The sequence below is a fragment of the Oryzias latipes genome, chromosome 11, assembly GCF_053564925.1.
Source record: "Oryzias latipes strain Hd-rR chromosome 11, Olatipes_Hd-rR_3.1".
NCBI lineage: Eukaryota > Metazoa > Chordata > Actinopteri > Beloniformes > Adrianichthyidae > Oryzias > Oryzias latipes.
Window position 1 is genome coordinate 26653390 of NC_136247.1, and position 13401 is coordinate 26666790.

At 42.0% G+C, this 13401-nt stretch overlaps 2 protein-coding genes across 5 annotated transcripts; one reads left to right on the forward strand and one right to left on the reverse strand.

Moving 5' to 3' along the window:
- The first annotated feature begins 4043 nt into the window (after nt 1-4043).
- LOC101165819 (E3 ubiquitin-protein ligase RING2-A) lies at nt 4044-9406 on the forward strand. Of its 4 annotated transcripts, none has more exons than XM_011480687.4 (7): nt 4044-4347; nt 5146-5264; nt 5430-5590; nt 5913-6137; nt 6342-6662; nt 7160-7400; nt 8553-9406. In XM_011480687.4, the coding sequence occupies exons 2-7, from the start codon at nt 5187-5189 to the stop codon at nt 8700-8702; spliced, it is 1176 nt and encodes a 391-aa protein (XP_011478989.2). In that variant the 5' UTR covers nt 4044-4347; nt 5146-5186; the 3' UTR covers nt 8703-9406. The 4 variants fall into 4 exon arrangements, with proteins under 4 accessions (XP_011478989.2, XP_011478991.1, XP_078811218.1 ...); XM_011480689.4 differs by having other exon boundaries at nt 5167-5264; XM_078955092.1 differs by having other exon boundaries at nt 4045-4347; nt 5913-6128.
- A 92-nt stretch (nt 9407-9498) lies between these two features.
- Nucleotides 9499-13400, reverse strand: rps18 (ribosomal protein S18). The gene is made up of 6 exons (XM_004073731.5): nt 13266-13400; nt 12417-12515; nt 12254-12340; nt 10734-10835; nt 10401-10492; nt 9499-9609 (listed from the first exon to the last, which is right to left on the reverse strand). Exons 1-6 carry the CDS (start codon nt 13266-13268, stop codon nt 9534-9536), a joined length of 459 nt encoding a protein of 152 aa, XP_004073779.1. The 5' UTR covers nt 13269-13400; the 3' UTR covers nt 9499-9533.
- Between the last annotated feature and the right edge of the window lies 1 nt (nt 13401).

Here is a 13401-nt window from a genome sequence, read left to right on the forward strand (position 1 = left end):
AGAAGGTTGTCAGCAGGCTGGGGTCCAGATTGTGCTTCCTGAGGACCCGCAGAAAGTGGAGTCTCTGCTGAGCCTTTTTGATGACGTCTGTGATGTTTTCTGTCCAGGAGATGTTGTTGGAAAATACAACTCCCAGAAACCGGAAGGTGTGGACCCTCTCCACAAGCTCTCCATTGATGTAGAGGGGAGCTGGGTCAGAGCTGTGCCTCCTGAAGTCCACGATTATTTCCTTGGTTTTCTTGGTGTTCAGAGCTAAGTTGTTGTCTGAGCACCAAGCTACCAGCTTCAGGACCTTCTCCCTGTAGGCTGCCTCGTCTCCCTTTGAGATGAGTCTGACGACTGTGGTGTCATCAGCAAACTTCACGATGAGGTTGCTATCATGCTGCAGACTGCAGTCGTGGGTGTAGAGGCAGTACAGGAGTGGGCTCAGTACACAGCCCACTCCTGTACACCAGTGCTTAGTGTCCGTGTGGGAGAGAGGTGGGGGCCCAGCCTCACAGCCTGGGGCTGGTCAGTGAGGAAGTCTTTTATCCAGGCACATGTGAGGGGGGGAAGGCCTAAAGTGTCCAGTTTTCTGATCAGTATTTTCTGTTTCCTCCAGGTGGCTCAGCGCAGCATGCAGGGCTAAGGCGATGGCATCCTCTGTAGACCAGTTTGTGCGGTATGCAAAATGGTGGGGGTCGAGGTCTGGGGGGAGGTGATCGTTGATGTGCTGGAGGACCAGTCTCTCAAAGCAGTTCATGATTACTGGAGTGAGCGCCACCGGACGGTTGTCGTTGAGGCTGGAGATGGGGGATTTCTTCGGCACTGGGATGATGGTTGCAGATTTCAGACAGGAAGGTATCACTGCCTGGGCCAGGGAGAAGTTTAAGATCTCTTTGAAGATCGGTGCGAGCTGAGAAGCTCGCACCGATCTATAAGCACTCTGCCAGGAACTCCATCTGAGCCAGCTGCCTTTCTGGGGTTCACTGCAAGGAACGCCTTCCTGACGTCATCCTCAGGCACAGTGAGCGGCGTGATTGGAGAAGTGGAGCTGGATGGTATTGCGGTTGAGACTGGGGCTGGTGCAGCAGAGTTCTGTTGTTTTGGAGCTTCAAAGCGTGCAAAGAAGTTGTTCAGCTCCTCTGCTAGCGCTGCACTCAGATGGTCTGTTGTTGTTACTTGACAGCCCCTGTAGTTGGTGATGTCCTGTATGCCCTTCCACACATCCTGCGTGTTGTTGCTGGACAGATGGGACTCTATGGTCCACCTGTGGTCCATCTTAGCTTTTTTGACCCCCTTCCTCAGGTCAGCTCGGGCAGCTCTGTACAGAGCTCTGTCGCCTGACCGGAAGGCCGCGTCGCGGGCTTTGAGGAGTTTGTGGACTTGGGTCGTCATCCAGGGTTTCTGGTCAGGGAAAACCCGGATGCTTTTGTCTACAGTCACATTTCCGTTACAAAACTTAGCGTAGTCCAGCACCGTGCTCGTGTGTGTTTCCAGCTCCTGATGTTGAAACATATTCCAGTCCGCCTGCTCAAATTAGCCTTCTAATCTGTTAAGTGCATCCTCAGGCCAGGTCGTTATAGTTTTTGTGGTGGGCCTGCCACTGCGTCTGAGGGTGGTGAAGGCTGGGGGTAACAGGACGGAGAGGTGGTCTGACTGCCCGAGGTGGGGGAGGGATATGGCTCTGTATGCATGTTTGATGTTGGTTTAAACATGATCCAGAGTGTTTCCACCCCTCGTTGCACACTTGACATGCTGGTAAAAATTCGGCAGTACCATTTTCAGATTAGCCCTGTTAAAGTCTCCTCCAATGACATGAGCACCGTCAGGGTGGGCTTGTTGCTGTTCATTTACGGTGTTCAGCAGGGGAGAGAGAGGGCCTTGTTTGTGTTTGCGTCGGGTGGAATGTAAACCGCCGTAACAATCACAACGGTGAAGAAAGGCCGGCATCTTACAGACATGTACTCGAGATCAGGAGAGCAGTAATGTCCCTAATGCATGCAAATATAATGAAATGACATACATCAAATCTCGCCTTTGTTAGTCCGTTCATACTTCTTCACAGGGTTGCAGAACCCAAGAGGGTGTAACCACGGAAACTGTTCATGGTCAAAACACGTGATATGTAAAAGGAAAAAAGAAGAAAAACATTGTTCCTTTCACAGCATTAAGTGCTGACAAAAGGTAGGTATGCTTATTTTTACTGTACGTGTACATCAGACACGTTGTATGTATTGTCTGCTCTGTAATGCACACCTCCATCAACAGCAGATAGCAATTGGCAGTTAGGTTTACCTCCAAGAGGAAGGCATGGGTGTGCAGAACCATGACTGAAGGCAATTTCTGAGCTGTGTTTACTGTGAAATCAATGTGAATGCCAAATACTTTCCATTATAAAATAAAAGTCAGATAAGATGTACACAAATATATATACATATATACCAATACAAATGCACACCAGGTGTATATACAGAATCTACATTCCTCCTTCTCCCAGAGAAACTAAACCATGTGTGTGTTCATGAGGGCTATTGCTCTGTTGAACAAACTGTCTCTGAGTCTGTTTGTCCGTGACCTCAGCACCCTTAGTCTTTTACCAAAGGGCAACCATTTAAACACCCGGTGGCCTGGGTTCTCCTGCACCTGCATGGAACCAGAAACTCAGGTCCTTAACTGTCAGTAATATTTTAAACATTTTACAGCAGAACATTTTTTCAACATTGGGTGTCACTACAGGGTTGCACAGCCGTCACACCCTTTAAAAGCGGCGCTGACTCTGCCTCTGATTCAGCTCTGCAACTACCTCTGGCTGCAGATCACACAAGGGCGGAAAGAAATGACTCAGAGGTAGAACAGAGCGGCAGCATAAAAGAGGTAATTGATCTAAATGGTGATGCATCAAGCCGGCAGCGTTGACAGCTGTGATCTGCTATGTGATTCAACTCGGACTTTATCAAAACAAAAGACTTTCTTTCAACAATCTGCCTGTAATATGTGGGCTTAGCTGTGAAAGAACATTGTGTCAAAGCTACAGAGTACATGAATCTCGTGTAATTTCTTAATAATGCAATGAAAATAAGTAAAAACAAATTGTGTGTATTGGGCTGCCAAGTTACTCAAAAGCAGAAAAGAAAAGAAAACACGAATACCATACCTCTAAAACCATACTCTTATTAAACAAATTTTAACAAATTTCAGATACTGGCTGGAGGCACATTTTTCCCAGTCAGTTATTTCTTAAAAATGTAATTTTAAATTATACAAGATCATAGAGAGGATCCATGTTTATTATCTAATCAAAAGGTACTTCAAATGTTTTAATCAAAAAGGTTTTTCAAGTTACGATCCCTTCTTAACAGACTCTTTGGAATCTGTTAAAAGTTTATCTTCAGTAACACTAATAAAGTTTTGGCTGTTTTTTTTGTTTTGTTTTTGTCTTAATAATCAAATATCCCAGGAAAGCTTTATATTTTTCAGGTAAGGAAGCATAAAATCCCAGTTGAATTTTTATTTGTAATCGTTATTTGGATCAAATCAATTATTTTAAAACTGCTAAAAGCTTAAATTTAGCAACTTTGATAATAAATTGAAATGCTTATATTGCTGCCATTAATATATTTGTTAAACCTGTCTTGTTGCTGGCTTTAAAGTTTCATCAGGTGCAGCCATGTCTTAGCATCTTTGCAGTCTAGTGGCCAATTGGTGAATTGAAAGATCAAAAATACAAAATGGGCACCTTTAAAATAAAACTATATAATATATAAAACTATATTATTGTTTATGAATTGCTGCTCCTAGCACTGCAGTTTTCTGGGGAAACAAATCCAAGTCCAATAAATGTTATCACAATTTCATTTAGTAAGATCAAAGTGAAATTTGCAGTAGATGCTAATTTTAAACATGTGATTTTGAATCAAATACATTGTATTGTGGGTTTCTTGTATGAAGAAAGAAAAATTAAAAAATAACAATGTATTCAGACACAACGCATTTTGCGTTCTTGTAATACAGTGATTGTCCACTGGAGGGCAGTTATGCTAAGAAATAGCGAGTAAGCTGCCAGACAGGAGCGGATTTGCTCTGAAGGGGGCGAAGAAGAAGACTAAAGACGGCAATGGCTAATGCTAGCTAAACGCCGATGCTTTGGAAATGTTCTCGTCGTGACTGTTTTCCTGTTTGTACTTTTTAAAACGAATATCAAGCTCGGTTCAGAAACACAAATGCTCATACTGTGAGAGAGCGTGCTGGATTTAAGCGGTCATGTGTGCTGTTTAGGGTTGTAGCGTGTAGTTTTTCGGGAGTTGTGGGGGGTTTTGTCAATAATTCGTGGATCAACTGTCGGCCAGAAACAAACAATCACATCAGGTGAGCTTGCTTTTACTAGTTCTTTTTAGAGCTATGAACTAGGCAGCAGGATAAAGAGATATTAATAATTAAAAAAAAAAAAAAAACTGTTGGTAGTAAACTAATTAATTACGTTGAATCTTTTGTAGTTTTCTTGTCAAAGATTTTAAGGTGCAACAAATATAAGTACGAAAAACACTTAATCGGTCTGCGTATTCGTAGTAATTTACGTATAGAATTAGAAATTAAATGTGTGTGTGTATATATATATATATATATACACACACTAGACTGCATAAACATGTATGTAGAGAATTCTATCCAGACGGTTTGAATGTTGCCTGTTTTTTACTTTAATTAAAATCTATTTAAGTTACAACATCATGTAAACAAACACATAACTTTGAAGCAGGTCTTTACATTCTTGTAGCAATATAAATATTAGGTGTGTAAATTGGCTTTCCCCACGATTTGGTGCCGCCATCGATTTCTTTCTTTGGATCAAAGTTTAGTTTGGCTTTAAAAATTTGGTTTATGTATTATAAAACAACAACAATAATCTAAAAAATCCGTTTTTTAATTTGCTAATTATTAATAAGTAACAAAATAAACATTTTCATTCTAAGCCCGGTGTAATGTAGTGCCACGATAAATCCTTCCTAAAGCAGCACAACGCATGTTTGACCCTTTCTGCGTAAGCGTCTCTATGCAGATGCAACGATTCACTTTCCTCACATATGGTCTGGTTTTAAAGAACTGTGGCATCCCTGATAAATAACAGTCATTTGTTGTTGTTTTTGTAAATGCTTCTTTTTTCAGCGTGGTGTTTTTGGTCTACAGGATTGTGAGAATCAGCAGAAATGGCAGCTCCCATAAACATTCAAACTCCCAGTAAGACATGGGAGCTGAGTCTATATGAGCTGCACCGAACCCCTCAGGTAACGTCCTGTGTGTGTTTGTGTAGGTGGGAAATTTGTTATGACAACTTTTATATCCTAACTCTCATCGTCAAAGCTTATTTGAAAAAAAAATACACAACAGCTTGAAACAATTTCAAATCCAAATTAAAATGGCTTTTTAAAAGTTGTATTTTGTTTGTGCAGGAAGTCATTGTGGACGGGACGGAGGTTGCGGTGTCTCCTCGCTCGCTGCACAGTGAACTGATGTGTCCGATCTGCCTGGACATGCTGAAGAACACAATGACCACCAAAGAGTGTCTGCACCGCTTCTGCTCTGATTGCATCGTCACGGCGCTGCGTTCGGGGTGAGAACAGCATGCCAACACATTTATTGACGTTTATATCTGTGCTATGTTTTAAAACACGTAACCCAACACCTTTTTTTTTTTTTTTTTTTTTTTTAAATCTCTGACAATCTTTGGACTACTGTAACTCTTCCGCGGTTGAAGCAATGGATGTAAATTCTGAAGTGGAGAAAAGCAGCCTTATGCTGCACTGCAGGCTTTTCTCTGGGTCAGAATCAGCTGGTTCATGGTGATCATGTGAATAATTGAAGATGTCCAAAAGCGTGTTCTTTAGATGTCGCTTCAGTGTTATTGGCCTCAAACCTCTTTTGTCTCTCTTCAGAAACAAGGAGTGCCCGACCTGCAGGAAGAAGCTGGTCTCCAGACGTTCCCTGCGCAGAGATTCCAACTTCGACGCTCTGATCTCCAAGATTTACCCGAGCCGCGACGAGTACGAGGCCCATCAGCGCAGCGTCCTGGAGCGGCTCAACAGACTGCACAACAAGGAAGCGCTGAGCTCCAGCATCGAGGAAGGCCTCCGCCAACAGGCCCGCTACAGGTCCGAGAGGTGGGGGAGGAAAAGGGAGGAAAGTTCCTACTAAAATCTGTACTTTAACAGAACTGATCAATGCTGAATGGTTTCCGATCATATCGGCACAGTCCATTGCAGTAAACTTGATTAATAATCTCAGTTAATTATGCAGAAAACTGCAACTTTATTGCAAGTTTTTGTGTTGTGCCGACAATTTGTCGTATCCCGACAACTTTTCAGGAACCACCGTGTGAAGAAACCCACCCAGGAGAGTGACAACACCACTTTTAGCGGTGGCGAGGATAATGGAGATTCTCGTTCGCACCTGTCCCACGACTCCGCCCCTTCAAATGCTCCACACCCCCGTGGCCAAACCCCTCCAGAGGCCGGACCGAGCCGCAAAAGGGGGCGCGCCTCTGACGACGGCTCCGGGCCCGAGGCGGACAGCGGCAGCCCCACCCCCCCTTTGAGATGGCGCAAAGAAGGCCCGGCGTCCGAGATTGAGCTGGTCTTCAGGCCACACCCACAACTGGTACAAGCCCAGGATTACAACCAGACCAGGTAGAACCAACTCTCAGATGACCGCAGTTCCTAATCCTGTCACTCTTATGCACAAACAATTATTTGAGGGAAACGGTACGAATAAACACAACAAAATGAGTGAACACACTGTTTTGTGTTCCAAAACTTCCCACAAGTCTCTGCGAAGAACCAAGGTGCAGCCGTGCTCACTAGATTGGCGATTTAGACCACAATGCATTTGAACAATTTATTTTAAGAAAATGTATGTACATTTGTTTTTCAATCCAAGTTTTCATCATAACATCGTAAATGTTATTATTCATTAGGTTTTTAGTGAGCATCAAAGTCCAGGGGACTGGATGTAGTCTTCAGGGGTCAGTGAGTGAATTCAGACAAAACCATTGACAAAAATGCTTTAACAGGACGTGACCACAACCACTGACGAGTAATCAGCAAGTACAACTGAGATTGGCCATTCAGGAGACCTTACTGCAAAAGTCTACATTCAGTTTTCCGGATTCTTCTTCACTTTCCAGATACGTGAAGACGACGGCCAACGCCACAGTGGACCACCTCTCCAAGTACCTGGCGCTGCGCATCGCCCTTGAAGACCGGCGGACTGACGGGGAGCCAGAGGACAGAGCCAGGGAGGAAGCAGGAGGGGAGGAGAGAGGAGAAACCGAGGGGGCGTCCAAGAGCGGAGAGGGAAGCGGCCTGAACAACGTCAGCGAGAAACAGTACACCATCTACATCATGACGAGGGGCGGGCAGTTCTCTGTGAGTGTTCAAACTGCCATCTGTAGAAGTTCTGTCACATCTGTCCAGATTTTATTTATTCTATTTATTTATTTCGTTCTTTATCCACTTTTGCCTTCGTTGTTGCTTCTATGTTTAATTACTTTACTGCTGTTTCATTTTTATTTTTTTATTCTGTTTTTGCTTTTTCTTTTCCTTTGTTGATTTAAACTTGACTTTTTTTTTTACTTGGGGGATATCAGCCTGTCTGAATGAAGTATTAATATATTAAAGTATGAATACATTAATTAATGCTGTCTTAAATAAACAAAACAAAAGGATCAACATTTCTGTTTCTGTGACAAAAAAAAATATTTCCAAATTATACTAAGGATAATAATATTTTTTATAATGTCATAGAGATATTTTAGAAATAGGTCACTGTTAGGGCGGATTCTAATCTGAATAGTTTGGTTATTTCATAAAATTTCTCGCTTTCCCTGGTGTCTAATCTGAAATGACAAAGAAATGGAGTCCGTTCCAGATCAATAACCTGTAAAGAGCCACTCCAATCATCTTTTGATCTATTGTAAAAACTTTTACCGTCATTCTAAAATGATTATTATGCTGTTTTTAGCAGAAATCAAAAAGCCTGTGTCGTTTTCACCGACATAGTTTCTGCAGAGCGGCAGTAGTTCATTAGAAATTCGCCTCGCTGTTGTGGGTGGTACCTTTGGCGCTGTGAAACCCCACCCCATCCTGTTGTTTACCCTCTCTCCCACTAGCTTACAGCTCCTCTCACCCCCAACCCAACACTACCGGGGCGACAAAAATGGCGTGCAGTGTGGGAGCCATCCAGTTTTTTTGCATCAGAATGGAGCAGAGCAGCATCTTATTTTAGTCTGCTCCTCACTTAAAATTTAAAGAAATAGTCAGAAATGCAATTTTGAGCTACATTTTGCTTATGCATGTCCTCCATAATGAGAAGAATGCCACAAGAACACGTTAAAAACACCTTTTTCCTTGGAGTGGGTCTATATTGTAAATATGTGAAAGACCAGCTCCGCTTATCAAACAAATAACCCGGATTCCTTCTCTATTTATCCTTTTAGCCTCAATCTGACTCCTGCGCTACAAACCTTTTTGACAAATTCCCACACATGAACCCGTTTGTTTGTCCGTCCCTGTCTGCAGACGCTCAACGGCTCTCTGACGCTGGAGTTGGTCAACGAGAAGTACTGGAAGGTCAGAAAGCCTTTGGAGCTCTACTACGCCCCCACCATGGACCAGCAGCAACCCCAACCAGCACAGCAGAAGTCCCCGCCCCCCCAGAAGGAAGGATGAGGAGCAGTCGGCCGCTTGCTTTTGTGACACCCCCCCCCAGCTTTTCACAGCCAAAACGAGCTTCGTTCCCCTGAAGAACTAGCATTAAGGTGGAATTGTTTGGTGAGTCAAACGTTTCTCCTGGAACAGCAAACTCACCTAAACTAAAAAGAGAAAACAGGAGAATTGATCTGCAGTGAAAGAACTAAGTGACCAAAAGGTGCTGAATCAGCAGCTCCATGGTGACGAACACAAACTGGATTTTCCTCCCAGCTGCTCTTACTTTTGGATAATCTTGACCCTTTTCTCTACAGAGACAATGGAGTTTCTAATATTTAGCTATTTATTTTTGGCAGCAACATATACTCAAACCAGCATTTATTTAGTTCTCTGTACTTAAATAAGGCCACTGCATGCAGACCTTTACTTTATCAGACCAACTGTTCACGTTAAATAGTTTGACTTTCTTTCCCGCTTCAAGTTGGCGTGGAACTGTTCCCTCACACGACCCGTTAACCGTACCCGACCACATCCGACAAACTAAGGCACTTGTACAAACAGAAAAGCCATGAGCCTTACGTTTGAATCTTAGCTCCTCCTGTTTTGCACTTTATTTGCTGCAGCCATACTTGGTTTTGTTTATGGGATATTTGTAAAAACTGAAATGTTCCTTTGACACAAACTGTATCTTCTCGGTAACGCAGTAAATAAAACTACAAGTTCAAGAGTGTCCGATTTTGTTTTTTAATTCCCGTTTCTTTATCAGTGCAACTACACGTTTATCGTTCTTAAATGAGAGAACGTCACACACAGACTGTTGTTGTCGTTTTATTGAAACAAAAGGAAGTGAGTTTACTTCTTCTTGGACACACCGACGGTGCGACCACGACGGCCGGTGGTCTTGGTGTGCTGACCACGCACACGCAGACTGCAGGGGAGAGAAAAGAAAACGGTTACAAACGTCCTGTAATCATTTTTGTTTGTTACTTTGACATTTGTGTTTTGATTTCTCAAACAGGATTTTAAAAAATGTCTGCAATATTCCCAAATTAAAACAACGTGAATGTTATTGAAGCAGCATTTTCTCAGGAACTAATGAGTCAAAGGTTTGGACTGCAACTACCAGAGAGCAGAGTTGTTCTGCATACAGGACAACATTTAACAGCAGAAATGTGCACCTTTTTTTTAATTTAAGTTTTAAAAATTCAAAAATGTAATCCCTGCAATTAAATATTTTAGACAAAGTAGCAAACTGCCACATCAGACACAAGAACTGAACTGCTGTCAGAAGACATTAAAACGTTCAAAGCTGTGTGGTTCCATTATGCACAAATTCAAAATTCTAATGTTTGTTTAAAAAGGTCACTTTTGTGTGTAAAACTAATTTTAGATAATATACAATTTTAACAAGAAAGTGCTTTGGTTACAATGGAGAAAGAAAGCAAAAGAGTTTCCATTAAACTTAACCACTACTTTGAAAATCATGAAAACCATTTAGAGATGCTGGCACTAAAATTCACATTTAAAAGTCTTTCAATTCTTTTCTTCCAATTTTGCTCTTTTTTCATCTTAAGTGAGACATCTTTAAAGTCTGAAAAACTCTCCAGATACTTTTCAGAATGCATAAACAGATTTTAACTTCATGAACATTTGCCAAACCCACAGATCTGTACATTTACAAGCGGTTTTAACCCACGCAGGGAGAAAATCAAATCTTACCCCCAGAAGTGCCTGAGACCACGGTGAGCCCTGATCTTCTTGAGCCGTTCCAGATCCTCTCTCAACTTGTTGTCCAGACCGTTGGCAAGGACCTGAGAAAAGCACAAACAACCACAATATTTTTGCTGTCCCTCACTGCACATCTAACTGTAAAGAAGATGGTGACGCCATGAAAGTAGCGCCAACAACAATGGAGAAGAAGAACAAGTGGCTGCAAGTTGAGTCATGCCATCTGCACTTATGATGCCAATTGGACACCGTTAAGTTCAGAGGCCATGACTCGACCTCAAGGCATCATCTCCATAGACATACAAGCAGACAGTGTCCACCTACCTGGCTGTATTTGCCGTCCTTAACATCTTTCTGTCTGTTGAGGAACCAGTCTGGGATTTTGTACTGCCGGGGATTCTGCATGATGGTCACCACACGCTCCACCTGGGAAAAAGAAAGAAACTCAAACTACAGCTTTATGGTAAAACTGGCTTTTACAAGTTTATGATTTTTTAAGTTTGTCAAATATCTCTTCAAAACAATTTAACGGGTACAAAAAAGTAGTTTTTGGGTAACTAGTGGTATAAAATGAACAAAGCTCTTTTGGTAAGGTGAGAGGCTACAATGCAGGAATCCAGGGTTTGATTTCCGGAGGGGGATAAACAATGGTACTGGGTCAATTACCATATCAATCACATCACCCAGTGAGGGCCCTTAGGCAAGGCCCTTAACGCTACTGCCTCTCGAGCGCGGTTAGGCTGCAGCTCACCGCTCAGGATGGGTCAAAATGCGGAGAAGAATTTCCCCATTGTGCGATCAATAAAGTATCTATTATTATAAAGATAAAGGGGTTAACAAATTTAAGTGACTCAAATTAAAGTCATAATAAAAACTCCAAAAGTAATTTGTTATAAAGACAGTGTCTATTTGAACGTAATTTCCAAAATACGAAGGCCAATTGTGAACTTTATCCTTAGCCACACGGACCCAAAGAAAGAGTTAAGGTTAGGATTGTGGTTAAACCACCAAAAGGTTCCTGAGTGCAGCTGTTTCTGCGGCTCACCGCTCCTCCAGGGATGGATCACATGCAGAGAACACATTTCACACACATAGGAGCGGGACAAATAATGGGACTTAAACATTCATTTCAAAACCATGCGGCCAACAACTAAATAAAACCTTAGAGGTGCCGGTACTGCACCAATGTGCATCTTGGCTGCATGCATTATGTCCAGGATGACGTTTGATCTGGTAAATAACAGCCTACTAAAAAGAAGGAATAAGTTTTGGAAATACGAATTTGATTCTGACTTTTAAAACCAGCGCCATAAAACATTTCAACTAATTTTCATAACGGAAGGATTTTGGACTGCTGTGTCCCAACAACATGACACATGCATCAAGATCTAGTTTCCTTCAGCAAAGAAAACAACCATCTTATGCCGCAAGTCTGTCTCCTAAATGCAACATCCTGTCTAAATGAACAACACTGTCAAAAAATGGTTCTAGTTTTGCCATTTTTCTTTTGGTACCCCCAAAAACATTCTTTCTTAATTCAAAGAAAGTGACATGTAATTTGCTAAACGTGGGCGGACACTCAACTACTCTCTTGTCTGCACAGACCTACAGAAGGGTTGCTGCAAACACGTGCAACCATTAGCAACACTTAACCTTGCATGCGCTTAAAATATGTGCAGGCAAGGCAGCAATGTGCATCTTCATGATTTACCATCCGCTTTTGCGTTTGGTTGCAAATCAAGACATTCGAATTACAGCCATTTTTCTTGTTGTATCCCCAAAACACTGTTGCTTAAATCAAACACTCATTTACAAACAACTTAGAGAATTCATTGCCGCCTTACCTCCTCCTCCGTTAGCTCTCCAGCTCTCTTGTTGAGGTCAATGTCAGCCTTCCTCAGGACAACATGGGCGTAACGTCTGCCAACACCCTGTAACCAGATAGACAATAACGTTTACTTTTTTGTATTTTCTGCAGATACATGAATAGTCCCACAATCAGATTACCTTGATGGCGGTGATGGCGAAGGCGATTTTCCTCCTACCATCGATGTTCGTGTTGAGTACACGAAGAATATGCTGGAATTTCTCGGGGATTACCAGAGACTATTAACAAAAAACAAAAACAAAAGTTGAACATGTGAGATCCTTCAAATGATCCTCATTCTGTACCAACATCAGAGAAATTTATAAGTGATGCTCTACTATAACTGAAACTATGCATACACAAAACATTCTAATGGCTCAATATTGCTTGGTAGCATAAAAAACACTTGTACCTTACAGTAATTTGATCAGATACTTTTGTATGGTTCTGTATGTATGGTAAGCTAATACATGAGCTTGAAGACACAAGTTGCCTAAACGGTGGCTTTGCAGGGCCAAAACAAAGCAGTTGTTAAACACAAAGGGAACAGTGTTTGTATTATCTTGTACAGATCACATTAGCTAGAAAATATCATGCAATCCCAACACCTAGTATCACGGCTAAATTAGCCTACAAACATGATCGCACAAGCAGTTTCAATTAAGAAAAAACTCGCAACCAAATTGGGGAGACAGTTTAAAAATACTTAGGTTGTATTGGAAATGTTGCGAGTATTTAAAACTTTAATTTGAGCAACATCAGAATTTTAACATAGGAAATGCTAGCCGGTTAGAGTCCGTCGGCGCTCACATTTTCAATCGCTTTTCCTACAAAACATCTTCATGATTGTGTAGCCAATATTCTATTCTATAGCTTCGCTGTCGAATAAATGTTTGAAAACACCGATGATTTAAGGACAGAATTTGCGAATAAAGCTGGATTACTCTAGATTTCAAGACTGTTTCACAGTGCCAGAAAATGTTTCATACCATCTTGGATGTCGGTTCCGTGCAAAGAGGAAGTCGTGGAGTTCTCGCGAGAGGTTGAGGTGGTTGGAAACGGAAGTTGGTCCGCGGTGTTTAACTTGTCCGGCAGGGACTTGATTGTTTTTTTAAAATAAAAAAT